Genomic DNA, 19,573 nt, shown 5'->3' with positions numbered 1-19,573 from the left:
CCCTTGGAGATCCCTTTATGAAGTCAGTGAAAATTCTTGGTGGAAAAGGTAGTTTTGTCTCACCTCACTGTGTCATCCCAATGAAACTTCTTTCTGGGTCCCACAACTCTCTTTCCAGGTTTCTCATCATCATCTTCCTCCGATCCATTTTTCTCTCGTTCATCTTCCGCTTGCAACCTGCATTTAGAACAATTGTTTTCTTTACAGGTATAAAACACAGACAAAATGTTTCCTTGAGAAAGGAGTATCGTTTTAGGTGTCAGGGAAAAAAAAAGGACCTGTCTTCAGATTCTTGTTATACCCTTCCTGAAAGGGTAAACAGTTCATCTTCCTCTCCCCACCACTTCATGGTCCTCAGAGACAAGTGAAAAGGACACACTGTACAGATGCTATCAAGGATGCTGGCTATAAGCTTCATGTAGTGCCTCTACTGGGAAATGGCAGGATGCTTATCAATCTATTAATGCTTCTCCAAGTCTAAAATTAGTTAACTATGAGAGAAGCAATTACAATGAACAAGGACAAAATATATCAAGAACCTGAACACACCATCCTCCTCCATTAATCCAGCATTTTGAGAATCTCCAGTATCCTTCTCACAGTTTATAATTTCTTTCTCTCAAGACCTATTTCATTCAGTTAATGGAATTTCTTTCTAGAGTCAGGTGATAACATCACTTACACAAAACTAAGTACTTTGTGCAATTCAAAACTTATAGACACCTGTAAACTGGAGCTGAGTATTTTGCTGAGCTCAGGGAATGAACAACATGGAGACCGACTTCCAGCTGGACTCTAGAATGGGCATGCACAGACTCCAGAAATACCTACTTGGCATTCTTGGCTTGATTGCGGGCCTGACAGTCCTCTTGATACTTGCATAACTGTTCAGGCATGACATTGCTGACAGCCAGTTTCAGCTTTTGCAGTGGTTCTCTCAAGCGGTCATCCTGTGAAAAGAGAAACACCAAAGTAGTCCTATTAGATGCAATGTAAAGGGTGTTTCAGACAGTTTCACAAAAATTATTTCCCCCATCACCCCTATGGCAATATTCCCAGTACTAACTATTGACCACAACAGCCATTTCCTACATGGCACTTGAATCCTGTTAGGTGCAACAGCATATAGAAATGCAGATACTTGAAATTTCTCACAAAACTCATGTAGTCTTGAGAGCAGAAACAATGGAAGATAGTCACAAGGAAACATACCATGAATATCCTAAAACATTATGGCATGATCTCATTAAATAATGCTTTTTCATCAAAACAGGGAAGAAAACCTGAGAAAAAAAGCAATGACTTGACCAATGAGTATCTCAACACTTGCAAATAAGTATCCAATTAATCAAGTCTCCAAAACTTGATATAAAGTTTTATATCTCTGTGGTATAAAAACATCCTAGGTAATGAACAAAATATATGGATTAGATTATCTGAGTATTAGATGATTATTATTATATGTAATTTATATATCTCAAAGGTAAGGACTATGTATTTACAATTGTCTCCAAATATTAAGAACTTCAAACATTAAAGTAATATACTATATACTTCCCTACATGTTTTAATTCTCTTCCTACATCTTCTGACTTTACGTTTTCAATCATAACTGCTTATTGAGAAGACTAGAATACTATGTGCTATTATGTCTTACTGCTTAGAAATAGCACATGAATCTGTTTTCCTTCTTAGCAACTTCTGAGATCTCTGCATTCATGATCCTCAGATCCTCTGCAAGACTTAGTCCTGGATTTCATCTAAAGAATCAGGTCAGGATACTTCAGATCACAGATAACTTTTATTCAATAGGAAAACATATTTTTTAAGAGAAAAGCAACTGCAAATGACATATAAAGTATTCTTAAAACCTAGCCACAAAGGCAAATTTGCACAAACAGTACAGGTTGGGTCATCTATTATCTGTCTAGCCTTTCTTTTTTTTCTCGGCACAAAAGTGAATGCAATAGTAATTTTTTTTAGCTTGTCATAACCATGATTATTGTGGCTTTCTAGTTCTGCTACTTTGATATGTACCCTGTACCCAGCTTTGAAGATGAAAGCACTTCATTCTCAAATAAAGGGTCTGAAATACTTAAAATATTTGTTCTTAAAGTAGTGACAATAGCAGGTACACAGAATCATAGAATCATTAAGGTTGGAAAAGACCTCTAAGATCATCGAGTCCAACCGTCAACCCAACACCACCATGCCCACTAAACCATGTCCCTAAGCGCCTCATCTACACGTCTTTTAAATACCTCCAGGGATGGGGACTCAACCACTTCCCTGGGCAGCCTGTTCCAATGTTTAACCACTCTTCCAGTAAAGAAATTTTTCCTCACGTCCAATCTAAACCTCCCCTGGCGCAACTTGAGGCCATTTCCTCTTGTCCTATCACTTGTTACTGGGGAGAAGAGACCGACACCCACCTCGCTACAACCTCCTTTCAGGTAGTTGTAGAGCGCAATGAGGTCTCCCCTCAGCCTCCTTTTCTCCAGGCTAAACAACCCCAGTTCCCTCAGCCGCTCCTCATAAGACTTGTTCTCCAGACCCCTCACCAGCCTCGGTGCCCTTCTCTGGACACGCTCCAGCACCTCAACGTCCTTCTTGTAGTGAGAGGCCCAAAACTGAACACAGTATTCGAGGTGTGGCCTCACCAGTGCCCAGTACAGGGGCACAATCACATCCCTACTCCTGCTGGCCACACTAGTTCTGATCCAGGCCAGGATGCCATTGGCCTTCTTGGCCACCTGGGCACACTGCCGGCTCATGTTCAGCTGGCTGTCGACCAACACCCCCAGGTCCTTTTCCGCCAGGCAGCTTTCCAGCCACTCTTCCCCAAGCCTATAGCGCTGCATGGGGTTGTTGTGGCCGAAATGCAGGACCCGGCACTTGGCCTTGTTGAACCTCATACAGTTGGCCTGGGCCCATCGATCCAGCCTGTCCAGGTCCCTCTGCAGAGCCTTCCTATCCTCGAGCAGATCAACACTCCCGCCCAACTTGGTGTTGCCTGCAAACTTACTGAGGGTGCACTTGATCCCCTCATCTAGATCATTGATAAAGATATTGAACAAGACCGGCCCCAAAACTGAGCCCTGGGGAACACCGCTCGTGACCGGCCGCCAACTGGATTTAACTCCATTCACCACAAGTCTTTGGGCCCAGCCATCCAGCCAGTTTTTTACCCAGCGCAGAGTACACCTGTCTAAGCCGTGAGCCACCAGCTTCTCAAGGAGAATGCTGTGGGAGACGGTGTCAAAGGCCTTACTGAAGTCCAGGTAGACCACATCCACAGCCTTTCCCTCATCCACTAGGCGGGTCACCTGGTCATAGAAGGAGATCAGGTTGGTCAAGCAGGACCTGCCTCTCATGAACCCGTGCTGGCTGGGCCTGATCCCCTGGTTGTCCCACACATGCCTTGTGAGCGCCCTCAAGATGAACCGCTCCATAATCTTCCCCATCACGGAGGCCAGGCTGACAGGCCTGTAGTTCCCCGGATCCTCCTTCCGGCCCTTCTTGTAGATGGGCATCACATTGGCAAGCCTCCAGTCATCTGGGACCTCCCCCGTTAACCAGGACTGCTGATAAATGATGGAGAGTGGCTTGGCGAGCTCCTCTGCCAGCTCCCTCAGCACTCTCGGGTGGATCCCATCTGGCCCCATGGACTTGTGAGCATCCAGGTGGCGTAGCAGGTTGTTAACTGCTTCCTCTTGGATTACCAGGGGTGGTGTTTATCCTGTTTACTGTCCCTGTCTTCCAGCTCAGGGGGCTGAATACCCTGAGCATAACTGGTCTCACTATTAAAGACTGAGGCAAAGAAAGCATTAAGTACCTCAGCCTTTTCCTCATCCTCAGTGACAAAGAAAAAAGCTTTTAAGCTGACCTAGCAACCGATCCAAAATCTTTTGCTTTATTGGAGACTCTGTGGCTGTTGCTCTATTCTCCTGCATTCTGTCCTCATCACTATTACATAATTGACTCATGCTGGAGCTAATCTGCCCATCATTACCTGGACATTGAGGTGTAACTTCTTCAGACGTTTTATCAGTGTGTCCTTATTGCATGGCACGAAAGCCTCAAGGTGAGAGTAGACTCCATTGCGGATGGCAGGATTTATCTCCTGTAACTGTAGCTCAATACTGACAAACAAACAAGAGACATCAACCAGTGAGGCACTCCAAGATGGAGATGATAACTGAACAAAAACCTAAGGAAGCTTTGTATGCATAACATATTCTAGCTGTGCATACTAAAAATAGCAGCTTGGGACATTTTCAGATAGTTAAACTTTTTAACAAAAGGAGGAAGTCTTAATCAATGGCAAGTAACCATTCATATACATCTCCAGCAATGCTGAACACTGTCCTTCAAATTTCGTTTACTCCCACCATTTCACATCAATCTTGACACAATTTTAACTGCTACAGTCTTCTAGAGATTACTTTTTGTTTCTTAGAATATGAACAGAGAACCTTCTGTATTAAATGCTTAGTTGAAGGATTGTAGAGTAAAAAAAGCTGGCATTTTCCTTCATGAAAGCTGATGGTGTTTTGAGTTATGAAAGTGGAGGACAGGAAGAAATAATGGCAGGTTTTGGCAGTTTTGTTGAATTTTGCACATGAAGTCAAGGACACAGGGCACTACAAAACACTTTACACTGGATAAAGACAGACAGATAGTCATGACAGGAATTGTATTCATATATAAATCTCTTTAGCTAATAACTAGCTTAGACTGATCTACCTTCATTGACTTAAGGGCTTTGTTGGAACAACCTCAATAATATTTCCTCTTCTGTACTTTTCCTTTCACCCCCTTTCCAAAAAGCGAAGGTTGTACAGATAAGCACTTACTCCAGCAAAATATTATTCATGTCTTGCGTGAAAAACTTCTTCCTGCCTTCTTCATCAAACATCTTGGCAGCCTGAAAATACAGCAATAAAGAGTATCCAAAAGTTCATAGAGCATTTTATCCCAACAACCTTTGTATCTTTACTTTTACTGCTGTATCACATTCTAATTTTCCAGAGAACAGCATTATTTGGAAAAAATAAACAAAACCAAACTATACTCAGCTGTTTAGGAAAGAGGTGAATATTATTATTATACTACTTAAAAACTCCTTGCTCTAGGGCAAACAATCATTCTATTTAGAATCTGCCTGGATCACTGATGTTAACACATTCATCTTTTCAATAACCACGAAGGAAGAAAATGGTAGAGATGTTTTATTATCTCACCACCAGCAACATTCCACTACCACTGTTTGCTTTAAAAAGAAGAGTGTTGCTTGACAAGTCAAGCAGGCAAGAGCATCATCACATTTCTACTCTCAATCTATAAAAGGCTCCTGTTCCGCCTCTGTTATGTGCCTCACCCAGTTACAACTTCCCAGCCTTCTGAGATCCTTCTCAAACCTTCATTGCAATTTCTACAAAGGGATTACGTACGCTAGAGGAATACCTCATCCCTCTTTTCTGGTGCTGTCCAGCATTCTTGCCATCTTTAGACTCTCTCTCTTTAGTATTTTTGTCTAGTCACTTCCCAAGTCTGTTTGAGGTGGGAAAAAAAAAAGACAGCCTTATTCCTATACATACTTCCTTTTATTAGAAGTTTTTCCTGATCTCTTGGGAATTCCCATGTAGAATCCCCTTTATCTTTGTTCTTATCTCCTAGATTCTTATTTTCACAAACAATGATAGCCTGTAGGAGAAAGCCAATTCCCTGCACCATTCTACAAGAATCAGTAAGATCTCCTCTCTAGTGTTCATCCACTCTGCAGATTTATAGAAGTCAAGACAAAGAAAAAAACAAACACTTTTAGAGGCCTATTGTCATCTTATATTCTGGCACTGGGACCAGACAGTGAGTATTTAAAAGAGCTGGAAAAGGATACGTATGCAGAAAAGTAGGCAAGTGTGGTATCACTATAGTGACTGACAAATATTAGAGGAAGCCAACATGCTATGAGGCTGAATTTTCAAATAAATTAAAAATCTCTAATTCTGCCTTTAAAAAAAATGACTTGTGACAACATAGCTAAAAACTACAAATAAATGCAAGTGTTAACTTGATAAAATTCCTTTATTACTATGAAATACTGTTCTTGCTCTTGTGTAACTGACCCATTTAAGTTTGAAAGAAAGGTATTTTCTGGAATTGTGAACTCTACACTGCACAGGAAAACAGGAGTCTGATACTCTATCAGAAACCATAAGGTAGCCCATTGTCTGAATGCTTTACTGCTTCAGTCATGAACATTATACCAGAGTTTAAGTTCCTGTAAGGACTACATTCTGCTCACTACTTTCTACCGTAAATTCAGCTGCTGAGGGGATGGTACTATCTGTTTAAGAATACTGAAGCATTTGTCCTGCTAAAAAAATTAGAAACGTTATAGAAGTTTACAAGTGATAGGATACCAAAAAGACAAGTTTGAAAGTCTTAAATACAGTATCTTTAAGCATAATTAACCTAAGGATTACTATCATCTTCTGATTTATATAAAGTGGAAGGAAAGAGATGCTTTGACATTTCAGTCCCAGGTAGACCTTAAAAGGCAATTTCAGCATTATATTATCATACTGGACAGTGTTGCTGGCTTTTGAAGAGAGCAACATCGGCAGATTCAAAAACTGCATTGCTATCACTGAACTGTGTTGGGGTTTTGGTTTTGGTTCCCCCCCCCCCCCCCCGCCCCGCCCCAGATTATCTTGACAGTTACCTTCACAATAGAAAAAAGACATTCTATTGCTTTCCTGCTTGTGTACTAAATTGTGTTCTGTCACAGTAGTTCAGAATTGCCCACTTAGGGAACTAGAAGACATTAATGTACAAAAGGAAGTCAGGAAGTTTTTATTGTATTTAGTCAGTGGCTTTCTAAATATTTTTTTTTTTTAATCTAGATATATCATACTCCATTCATGGAACATAGGCTTTTTCCCCAGTTTTATAAACTTCTTCGCTTTCTTTGCACTAAAGAGCACTAAAGCTGTGAGCCTGGTAAGTATTTGACAAGACCCCTTTCTGTTTTCCTGCTTTTTAGAAGATGTTTTCCCTCACTGATAACATGTCAGTTGATTGCAATTTGCAGAAGGTAAGGAAGTTGCAATCTTTTAGTCAACACACAGCCTAGTTTTTCCCCAAGTATATGGGTAGACTTGCTCTGCTCAGCCAGCACCAAACTTCCAGAAGACATTATCAGAAGTAGAAGACAGAAGAGTTAGGTTTTCCAAGAGCCACTGAATTAAAGCTTTCTTCCAACTGGATGGGGCTTTTATACAGTGAAGCAGCATGAATTTGGGGCAGGCCACTAACACTTCCTGACTTTTGGCCTAATCCAGTTCTTCTGCAGTTTTGCTAGAAGCTTGTTGTTGATTCATAGCAAAATTAACCTGAATATTCAAAGGTAGACAAAATCACCTCTCTCACTTTTGTAAATATTAACCCCTTGGCTCTATTTAGCTTGGTACATTTAAAAATAACTAAGAACACTATAAGACATTCACATGCAGGTAAGATAAACATTATGTTTTATCATTACTCTAACCTGTAGCAAAGCAAGCTCTGCTACTGTTAAAATTATTATTTTTCCAAAAAGGTAGTAACTTGAACTGCTTTTTCAAAACTTGCTGAGTAAGGAAAAGCTGCACTTTATTCCGAGTAAGGAAAAGCTTTAATATCAGAATCTGGACAATCAAACAACAAATTTATTCTCAACTTAAGATAACATCCACAACTGAAACATGAGCATATAATACCTTAATATCTCTGATCCCTTTCAATAAGCTATTGGGGTGTTTGTAACCTGTGGATTTAATAATTTTCATTAATATTTTTGACAAGTTTGGACTCCATTCTGACCTTCCAAAAGAAAATATTCAGTTTTGTGGTGGGTTTTTTTGTAGTTGGGTGGTGGTTTTTTGTTGTTGCTGTTTTGTTTTTGTGTTTTTGTTTTTTTTTTTTTTTTTTTTTAAACTGGCAAGTTAAATTTATGTTACAAATCCAAAAATTCAAGACATTGAATTGTCAGCTGCAGTCATATTTCAGGTTTCCTCCTCCAAAGTAAGAAAACACCCATCCATTTCACCAACTAATAATTCAAGTTAAAGTAACACTGATATTTCCATTATGGAAAAAAACAAACAAACATTACAAGTTATTGTACACAGAAGATTTAGAAAACCTTGTCTCCACTGTGGAACAAACACTGCTTTAACAATTGACCTGCATCATCTCTGTGCCTGTTTTCATCTGAGTATAAATACAGATATTAAGATTGACATTGAGATCAATTCTACATTTTTTAGAGTTTCAGCCAACAATTCAAGGATGACAACTTAGGCCCTAATTATTCTTCCTCGTTCTCTCAAATTCTTGAATGCAATCCCTTACCAGTGAATTCATACTTACTGTTCGAAGGTCTCCAATGCGCTTTTCAAGTAGCATAGGCAGACCTTCTGGGAGGGCAGGCACCTGCTTGGGTGTCATGACCTGAGAGGTGTAGGTTGCCTGAGTGACATTTCCATTTTCTCCTGACAGCTCAGATACCGGGCTGCCATCAGAAGTGCCATCAAGCAACTTGTCAAAGTCAATGTCTCCCAGCATCTCCAGGGCACTTTCAGCTTCTTGCAGGAGCTCACGTTCATTTGTGCTACCAAAAATGGAGAGGACAGGATCATTGATCCTAAGATTCAAGTCAGAGATATCGTTTCCTGCACTGAGAGAAGAGGAAGGAATTTTACTAGGGATAGAGGTTGCAACAGTCACTGAAGGTTTTGGACTCGATTCCTTCTTCCTCATGGCTTCCTTCTCCTTTTGAAATTTACGGATCATGGCAGCCAGAGAGAGCGAGTCTTTATACAATTTCTTTTTCTTCTTTTCAGATTTGTGTGAATTTAAGGCCATTACTCTGTAGAGGAAAGAAATCTTTCATTAGAATGCATGTAACTTTTGAGGCCTTAGTAACCTTTAACAAAAATCTGCGAGTTTAGTACAATTAAAAAATTATCAGGGGGAAGCAGCAAGTACTTTGTCCTTCCATCTTCAGACTATTCTATCAACTACCATAAACCTTTGCTGGTCATGTGATTTCATGTTCTCCAACTGATTTGTTTTGCCAAGTTTTCTACACATTAAGGCAAAAGTTGTTTACTTTTGACTTCTCTCATTATGGAGAAGTTGGCACAGTTGTTAAACTCATGGCTGATCTATGCTACTAAAATACTTAAACTTGCCTCAGACTCCTGAATGGTGGCAGGTTGCTTTAAGTTTAGGCACACCATGTACATTAAAAAAATTCTCTTCATTGCTAAGAATTTTGACATGCAGGCTCAACTTCTATATGTTACTTAAACTGAGCATTTTCTGCCAATTGATCACCTTGATGAAAAATACTATCAGTAAATTTTCAGTACCAACTTGAATATTCATAATAAGACAACTTTCACTCAGCAGTTTTCTAGAAGCCAATTAAAAACCCCACCACCTTAATCCTTCCATGCTATCCTCAGAACTCAGGAAAGCACACAAAGTTATAAGAAACATGTAGAATAATTAAGCTATGTTTATAGTTTTCCAGATTAGAAACCAAGGGATGGGAAGAAAGTTATTTTTTGTCAGATGTAGTTCTTAGTGCTATACAAGACTTTGGGTAGAACAATGATGGCTAATGCTATTCATAAACTCAAAATTTCTTTTCTGTAATGTGTCTTTCCTTGTTTTATTATTCCTTGTTCAAAATTTTGGGGGACAAAAAATTACCTTGTAGGACTTATTTATGCCAAAAACGCACACAAATTCCAAAATCTATTAGCTATTAATTATAGTTTAAAAATACAATATTCTAAACAGCTGTGATAATCTTGCTATGGCACACAATCTTGAAACCAAACCTCACATACAATTCAAGGGTTCATCTAAAGAAAGAAACCTACCCCAACTGCTTAGGAACTTTCATTTTCCGAGGCTTCTTCTCCTTTTCTGTCCCTTCATCTTTCCGCTTGCGCTTCTTCATTCCACGATCTTCACTTTCTTTTAACTTTGCAATCTGGAAAAGAGATCAAATAAAGGACAATGATTCTTCCACCCTAAAGGACTTTTACAGCAAGAAACATTTAGTTTTCCTTACACTTTCAAATTCAGAGCCAGGAAAAATACCTCAATGTGTGTAAAGGCAAACAGTATCACTGGATTCCTAGCAGCAATTGCAGTTACTGACAAGCCTCAATCATTAATCATTTTTAAACAGTTACTGAATTCAGAGTTTTCAATAAGAAAAATACTTTAAGGCACACGCAGACTGATGCCCAGCCAGTATGAGCAACGGCCACCTTGGAAGACTGAATCCCCGCACCTTCTTCTGCTACCACAGTTTCATTTGCCAAGTATGAAGTTACATAGTATGTAATATCTTTTTGACCAATTCAGATCAGCTGTCTCCCCTCCCAAGTTCTTGCTGATCCCTAGCTTACCTGCTGGTGCAGGGTAGGGAAAAAGAAAGCCTTCACACTGTGCAAACATTATTCAGCAACAGATAAAACTTTGGTGTGTTATCAACACTATTTAGTCACAAATCCAAGTCCTAGCACCATAAGGGCTGCTATGAAGAAAGTTAACTCCATCCCAGTCAGATCCAATACAAGAACCTTAAAATTATGCTAAATTTAAAGAATTGTAGAGCAGGAAAGGACATCAAAAAGCAGGAATGGCATGGAACTTGTGAATGTCATATGCAAGCAATTACGTTTGCATTAATCATAACTTGTCAAAGTACACAGAACAACACACTGTTTGGGAAAGACTGTATATATACTTTTTATACAGCTATTCTTATGTACTGAGTTTATTTCAAGATGTTTTATTTTAAGTGTTATTCTGAGTATTAGGAACAATTTCAAATCATGCAAGCTTTATGCAAAATCATAAAAGCAGTGTTGGAGAATCTAAGTTCTCATCTCATACAATAAAAATCCTATTAAATTACAGAATCATCTGTCACTTCAAAATGCATGGACACAACTTGTTAGCTTGCCTAAACAGATGGTTAGTCTTATAAGACTGGACAGCCTGTGGACATCCTGAATTATTTCCCGAACACTAGTACATGAGCCACAAAACAGAAAATGCAATAAAACAGTACTGTGCATCATTCTGCTTTCAGCCTCTTCATCTGAGCCATTCTAAGCGTATCAAGTATTTCCCAATGTCCACCTAGCTATAAAAAGCATAATTAAGATCACTCACTTTAGGTGGCCTATGCTTTTTGTCTTCTGCAAAGTCTTCATCCTCTGAGTCAGATGCCTGGCGGAACTGCAGTGTACCAGTGTTGATATAAAACCCTCCGTATTTGGTTGTCAGGGATGCAGGAACCAATTCATCATACTGGGCAGGAAAAAAGAAGATGAGTTTATCAGCATTTCTTAATAAAATGAATATGTAGTTCATTTACCAGTCCCTATACATGAAAAATTATATACAAGTACACAGCACAGCTTGCTAGAATAGAAACAGAACAGTAATGCTACTGAAAACTTACTGGCCAAGGCACAGAACATTAATATCACAGAATAACCTTTCTACTTTCAAAATAACGCCCTTTTTTTGAAAGAAAAGATAGAATTACAGCATTAAAGTACTGTTTTCTGAAGGAAATGAGGATGGGCACAGAGGCATTCCCTTCCCCCTGCCCCTGGAAAAAAAAAGCCCAAAAACTTTTAAACTTTTTCCCCAATATTCTGTCTCTGAGAACATGTTACATTATGCTAGACATTAAATCTCAATGATACACCACCTGCCTATGAGCAACTTCACTTCATTGTTCACTGGTTGTTTTTGTCCAGGAAGTAGGTAGACACAGTGAATTATTTGTTTTCATCTACGACAGGCTTACAGGCATACCAGCAACATCACTGGTTGAAAACAATTTTTGTAAAAACAAGAACACCCTGCCTCTGTCGATTTTAAATTTAAAGTTTCATACTTCTATTGATTACCCTTCAATTTTATGAGACAATATGCGGTTCAAATTACCTTCTGTTAGTCATACATTTTTATCACGGGCCCATTAAGTTATCTGTAAGTGATAGCTACAGTTATTTCCAGAACCTATTTCTTCCATATTTTCAAAAAAGATGACAGTCTGAACAATCACTATATTACAGTGGAAGAAGCCTAATCTGTATCAGAATTTTACAGAATTAGATGTTATATCCAGGAAATAGGACTGAAGATAGTAGAGATGTTTTTGTAAATTAAGCATAAAAAACCTTCTCAGATTATATGCTTTGTTTCATTAAGACTGCCACAGTTTTCATTAACACTCTGCAGCACATTTGACATGTTTAGCTGTTCCAACACACACTACATTTAGTACCAACTCTTAACCACAGTGCCCTGCTCAAAAACCTACTTCTCTTACAAAGTTCTCTGAAATTTTCTTTTGTTAAAAATGCTACCCCAGACATGACAAACTTAGCCACAGTATCTGTTAGCTTATTTCCAATTTTAGGTGTTGAATATGACATTGCCTCTTATACAAATACCACAATGCCAGGACTTGTTTCATTGAAAGGCAGATATATTCTCACTCTGTTTAGACAGTTTTAAAACCACAAAAGGTTTCAAACTCTTATACACACTTTATTTTGAAAAGCACTTAGTATTTATGAAGGAATTTCCAAGTTAGAATTACAAAGCTGTATCAAAAATATTGAAATCCAAAGACATAGGAAAAGTAGTCAATATTAAGTATAGTGGAAGACAATATTAATTCTATTATTTCATGACCAGCAGCCTCCTCAGAATGACATTCTCCCCCAGGATTACCAGAAAACTGTTAATCTCTAGGAAATATCTTGTTAACACCAAACTCTCAAAAAGGCTGGGAAAATGAGTAGGTTCATTCTAGCTCTATGCATAAGTATCAACAAAGCAAGCCATGGAAGTGTTTGCAAGAGAACTGGGGGAGGGTTGCCTTGACAATGCTGTTATCGCTATGCAGAAGGACAATGTTGTCCTGAACTACTCCAAATTCGAGCTACCGGTCTTAGTTTTCAAATACTGAAAATTGTAAGATGGTGAACTTAAGCAACAAATACAATTCTGGAAGCTATAAGTCTGTCTGGAAGCATAAAACCAGAATGCCTGAGACACATACCTGCCAACAAAGATAAAGAGGAAGCATTTACAGGACCTAGAAAGTGTTACAAAAGTACCAGAAAGACACAGTAAGAGTGCAATGACTAAGAATCAATATCTGCCCTTCTTCTGAAAGAAAGGGTAGGATTTTGACACACCTCAGAGGTATGCACTCTGGCAGAGGAAGAAGTCTATTCTGAGTCACAGCTGCAAGCAATAAATGTTTGGTAGCACAGCCAAATGATTAAGAATTAAGTAAGATACTTGAGAATGAAACAATGTGTTTGTTATTTTGAAGTTCGAACCAGCAGGCCTTCCACCGCATGTCCGTTAAGACAGAATTCAACAGGCTGAATAAATTAGTAGGCAGTTTTAACTGCCACAACATTAACTGAAGACTTGAGATCACCTACACGAAGGGAACACACACAGTGCGAAGTGAAGTGTCAGCTACCAGCTTATTTCCCCCTGCACACCATGCAAAATATACTGAAGATAAAATGGTTTAAGAACCAAAAACTCTGGGCTACCAAAATCATTAAGACAGGAAGAAGAGTTACACAGAAGAGGAAAATGGTGAATGTAAACTTCAACAAGGAAGCTGGTGAAAGAGCCTGAACTGAAGACTTATGTGGATTTGATCTGAGTAAGTAGTTAGAAATTTCCATGAGTCACCACCTTTTATCTTCCTGGAATGGAAGGCTTAACAAGCAGTAGAGAAAGACAGAAAGGGAAAGGAAAAGCGGTGACAGGATCTATGAAATACCCTAAGATCATATGAAAGACTAGTGCAAGAAAGCAGGAAAATCTATTAATTGGACAAAATGAAAGCAAAGTGGCTTAGTTGTGGACTTGGCATTCATCTTAAGAGACCAGGACGATCACGCAAAGTAGGAGGTGCAAAGTAAACTTGAGCAGAGGCTGGGTATGAATTTCAGAGAAATCTGGTGTTTTTCCACAGCTCTCAGAAACAGCTTCATTAGGTACAAGGAAGATGAAAGGGAAAGAAAATAAATTATTACCCACAGTGTTTAATAGACAGAGCAGGCATTTCCCTTTTGAGCTGACAGGGTGTGAACTGAATTGGTGAGGTTGGGGCGGTACAGGATCAAAACAGAAGAATACAGTAGTTGCCAAGTTTGAAGGAGAAAGCACACAGTCAAAGCTGGGACCATTATCATAAGAAGTGAAGAACAAGTAAAGGGAAACACAGTAAAGACTTGGCTGCAGAGCAGTAAAGGAAGCCCTGGAGAACACACAAGAAAAAGTAAGTATTAAAGACAGTCCACAAGTGAGGAAACCATGAATCACAGCAGATGATTAGAATGATCAACATGCTATGTGGCACAGATCCATAGGAACAAGGCAAACAGAAAGGCAGAATTTATTCAATATACAGATGAACAAACTATCCCATAACAGTCTGCAGGCAAACAAGGTCAGCAAGACACGGATGTGTAACTTACTAGTTGAGGTTTCAACAGCTTGTGCTGAGGACTATGAATTTAGTCAGACTTTCAAAGACCTTTTTGACATTCAGTTATCCTTAACCCTTGAGAGTTTACTTTTCCCTACCAAAATTTGATTTGTCCTCAGCCTACTGAACAAGGTATAACTTATAACTCAACATTTCATTTTATTTTCAACTTACCTAAAGCTGGGGCCTGCAGACCACAATGTACCTAGTACCCGCTCCTTTGAGGTAAGCTTACTATTTTCTAGGGCCCTAATTGAACAGAAAATTTGAATATGATTGTATAAGATATTGGCAACAGCTAGATTAAACTTCATTTTAAAGCCTTTTCAGGACTCTCAGCTAAAGGGAACATGGCTCTTGCAACTTCTAAATCTTCTGATGAATTGGTTTCAAGACTTTTGCTTTGCAATAGCTTTTTCTGCATATGAAATTGCAGAAATGATCCTATTAAGGAAAACAGTTTAAGCCCTTTACAGTGTTCTGCTCTTCCTTATACATTCCAAGATCAAGAATTAAAATTCTCAGACCTACAAACAGACTTCATATACCATTGACTCCTGTGAACATGGATTTGTCCCACGAAAGATTATGGAATCATTCTGCAGATAAAAATAAGACTGATGCATTGTCTGATCATCTAAAAGCAGATCAGTATGTAAGTTATTTTCAACTATTGTCCTTGAGCTACATTACTATGCTTCTAGTGCCATTAAGATAATTTTTTTTTTTTTTAAAATAAGTTAACCAGTTTCAACTTCATTATTATACCAAGAACAGTGACATTTTATGGATTATGCCAATTTAGTTCTGAAATCCAGACCCACAGCACATAGCAGTATATTAATATTGTCTACTCTTGTGTTCAGATATTTTGATCATGATCCTCCTCATTCAGCTCCCTTCCAGCGAACAACCTATACTATGAAAATATACATGTGAAAAGGCTTTTTAGCACTTCTGTATTAAGTCCTGGAAATGAGATTTGCTGTGAACATGTCCAAGTGTTTTAAGAAATGTAGCCTGTACATTATTTGTTGTGAACTGGTATTATTTAGATAAAAGATAAGCAGGGATCATTTTTGTTCCTTGTTCAGTTTATTTTTGAGATGGCTCTAACCAGCTGGGGGGGGGGCTGTTTATTTTTTGATCATCACTAGCCCACTGAATAGTCAAGCTCCTGAAATTATGTCGAATATGGTTGCTTCAGTCAAATGGACTGAATATCCATACAGCTCACTACATACTTCAAGATACTTCAAACAAACATAGCTGACTGATCTCTATGCTTCTTAAAGACACAAAACTGAAATGCACTCTTTGGCTTTGCTATCCTTCAAGGATAAGTTTTCAAACAAAAAAACAGAACTATCTTTCCAAAAAAATAGCATAATAGAATATACAATGAAATCCTGAACAAGGTTAAGGGGGAACAATACATTGCTTTTCTAATCCAAGACGACATCAAAGAGCAAGCAGAAAGAGCTTTCCCATGGTAAAGAAGGTTCCTCTTCCACAATGCATAGGCAAGTTGGTTTTTTTGGTTTGTTGTTTTGTTTTTTTTTTAATCCTGGGGCAAAGGACAGCTGGCAAAGCACAACAGAAAAAAGTGTAACAGACTACTAAATAAAGATATAATACCTGGCTCAGGGTAGTCTAGACTAGGATAGGATAGTCTCCTAGGAGAACCCTAGTTTAGTAGTCAGGATATTGTAATCTGTCAGCCTACCAGACAATCTCGAGAGAACTACCAATATATATATATTGCCCTGTTTTGTTCTCACCATGACCACCACCTTTTATACCCTTCCACCAGTCACCAGAGTCAGGCTATTAGCTTATTAGCTTAAGTGACCTTCAGTGCAATGAGATGACATTCTTACCGCCTTGAAAATATTTCAGCCTAAGTTATGAAATGTATGACCACTTATGTGACCACCTTTATCTGTTTGACTCAATTCTTTCAGAGATTGAGCTCTGATCCACACTGAAAATATAGTTCAGTGTTTTTATGACAAATAAGTATGCAATGTATTACTTAACCTCTCCAGGATTCATGTTACAATTACTAGAAGATTCTGTAGAAAAAAGTTACACTTTCCTTTTCCATTCATTTAATATGAAGAGCAACTTACCATATGACACTTAAGACAGATGCTCTTATCAAAAATCCATTATTTTGGCATGTTATAAACCCCCCTTTATATTATATTAATAATCATATTGTTTGTATATTTTTTTGGAAAACACTTTAGTTCCTTGTGTTGCTTAAATAAATTCATCTACTCATGAAGAATAGTTGATCCTAGGCCATGATCTACCCCTCTAGTAGCTCAGATTACTTTGAAAAGTGATTTTGTGCTCTTCAGAAAACTAAGTTTAGCTAAAAGCAAGAAGTTGCTACACCTACTAACATTATTTCTTAATTATTTCTTACTCCTACATTCTTGATGTACACAAATTTAAACAATGCTACTACAATGGCCAGATATAAGTCTCAGGTTTTTTCAAGTACCTATGCAGATGCTGAGTTTTCAGTTTCCCAGTTGTCCCACTAAGGTCATTAAATACATGTGCAGTCCTAAACTACCTGGTTGAAACCTAGGCCAGAACACAGGATTAAAAAAATTATTTAAGAAATTACTTATTACTTCCGAAAAAACGATATAATGTTTTGCAGAAGGAGCAAGAGAACATTACTGTTGCTTTAACAAACATCAGACTTGTTCTGCAAATTCAACTACCTTTGCCCCTCTAGCCATAATGGTTCTTGTACTAGAGGACTACTGGGTATATAGTTTAAATGTGTCTGTTCTGCATTACGCAGAACAGTATCTGCTTTATTTGTTTGGTACTCCACTTTACACCTTTCTTTGCTTTTTATCCCTCCTAACTCCCAGATAAATCAAGAGTCTCCTAATTGAAATTTGCCCTTGTATTCACTCAAATACGTATGATAGGTCATGTACCAACAGGCAGATCTACCCTGAAGACACCTGGGAAGCATGCAAGACATCTTTTATTAAAAGTGACATGGTGCACTCAGCTAAGTGAGCACTATTCCCCAACCACAGAACTTTCAAGACTGGGCAAAGTGACAATGAACAAGGAAGACAGACCAGTAATATAAACACACAAATCCTTAGCCAATGAAACAGCTAGTAAGTGAACCTCTTAAAAAAAAAAAGAAGCTTTAATGCACCCTCACATATTCAGTGTGGATGAGGTTTGTGATAGATGTCTACAAAGACAGCTTTTTCCACATGAAAAATGCAGCAATGTTAAATTTATCTCTCAATCCAATGTGAAAGTATGTTTAATAATGTATCCTATGTAGCATTTTTCTGTATATGCCTCTAACATTGGCGGGTTGATAGGCTTTTTCATTTTGTTTTTAAGAGACATTTATCTTTCTCAAGCAACAACACTGCTCTCCATAGCTATGCATAAAACAAGCTCCTTTGAGTAGGAAGGATGAGAGAACAGCATCAAGTTGGCCTAAAACAACATCTGGCCCAGAACCCCACAAAAAAGGTAAAAATCACCATCAGCACACTGAGCTGTGCCATTCCCCAAATAGATACCATTCTCACTGGGAAAAGCATCTCAGATATTCAAGAGTCTTGAGCAAGATGCTCTTACCAGCAATCCATCAGATTCCAAGTTTCAGATCACAACAGCAGGAACTCTTGAGGGAAAGCCAGAGTGGGAGAGAAGAGAATATTAAATCTATCACACCTTTAATAAGCCTGGAGATTACAAGATGAAGTAAACCAAATTTACCCTAAGAACGTGTGAAAACTGTATATCATGACACAGAATTTTTGCAAAGACTAAGCCCTTAAATTATGGAAAGTATTCTAGGGAACCCAGATAGAAAAAGAGCAACTCTGTTACCAAGGTGTTCGGAATTACTAAAATCAACATACAATCCTTGAAAGGCTGTCTTTTAAGAGGGTCTGAGCTCTTGAGGCAAGATGTAGCTGAAGAAAAGTTAAGTTTTTCCTTGAAGTTGAAGTACCTGTTTTGAAGAAACTTGCCATGTATGAGAAGCCATTGACAGGCTAGTTTTCTCTACCCAGCAGCACAGGACTCTTACACCAGTGTTTAGAAGGCTGCTGTGGAACCATGACTATAGTAGACTGGATTAAATACTGATATACGGCCCTGGGTCTCTGAAGTACTGAACTGCATGCTTCCCATTGCTCTTGGCATTCATGTTGTGCTTCAGTTCCTGTCAGTGTGGCTACCTAGTATGGCTGCTTCAAAATACAGCTCGTACTGGTTACAGATTTCTAGGTGGATGTTCTTCCTCTGCATTCATCTGTGCAACACAGGGGAAGGTGCCAGCTGGTCTTTGTCTGGATGTGCAAGTCTTACTACCTCTGAGTAAGAGAAAGTTGCATACTTTTTCACTAAGCACCATCTATTACTTCAGATCCCTGTTCTATATTACATAGCAGAAAGCTCAGAGCACACTGTATTCCCCTGGAATCGCTATCTATATAAAGCTTACATTGTCAGGAAGGTATTCAACCAACCAAATATTCAGAGGTCATCACAAGAGCAAGTAGTCCAGCCAAACCAGGCTGATATACATGTGTATGCATATGTGTGGAAGGAGGACAGCACGGTAGAAAACTGAGCAGCATATATACCAGATACATCCAAAGCAAACAGCAACCTGTAACTATGTACTTATTCCTGTAAGAGGAGACAAGTCTGAGGGGAGATGGGAGGTAGGAATTGACTGTGTCACTTAGGGTAATAATGTACCCAAGAACCTTTCTCCAATATTTTCCTTTAGATGGCTTCATGTCTGAGTCCACTGAATTGCTCTTCAGGAGCCCTTACTTTTCTGCGTTCAGTAGCCACAGGGACTTTGATGGTCTTAACGCAGCCATGCTGCTAAAGTCTTTACTACACTGTAGGAAAGTACTGATTCTTTCCAGGGTAAAC

General features: G+C 38.7%; 1 protein-coding gene across 1 annotated transcript in view; it reads right to left on the bottom strand.

Moving 5' to 3' along the window:
- UBN2 (ubinuclein 2) overlaps window positions 1-19,573 on the bottom strand; it is a 53,833-nt gene that overhangs the window by 19,963 nt on the left and 14,297 nt on the right. The window contains exons 4-10 of the mRNA XM_076336513.1: window positions 11,248-11,385; window positions 9,939-10,051; window positions 8,416-8,914; window positions 4,857-4,927; window positions 4,013-4,142; window positions 832-950; window positions 64-177 (exon numbers count right to left, since the gene is read on the bottom strand). Coding sequence (XP_076192628.1) covers window positions 64-177; window positions 832-950; window positions 4,013-4,142; window positions 4,857-4,927; window positions 8,416-8,914; window positions 9,939-10,051; window positions 11,248-11,385 — 1,184 coding nt within the window. The remainder of the gene's footprint in view (window positions 1-63; window positions 178-831; window positions 951-4,012; window positions 4,143-4,856; window positions 4,928-8,415; window positions 8,915-9,938; window positions 10,052-11,247; window positions 11,386-19,573) is intronic.

This window comes from Aptenodytes patagonicus, chromosome 1 (assembly GCF_965638725.1).
Source record: "Aptenodytes patagonicus chromosome 1, bAptPat1.pri.cur, whole genome shotgun sequence".
Taxonomy (NCBI): domain Eukaryota; kingdom Metazoa; phylum Chordata; class Aves; order Sphenisciformes; family Spheniscidae; genus Aptenodytes; species Aptenodytes patagonicus.
Note: the sequence above shows the minus strand (reverse complement) of the source record. Positions and strands in the feature narration are given on the sequence as shown.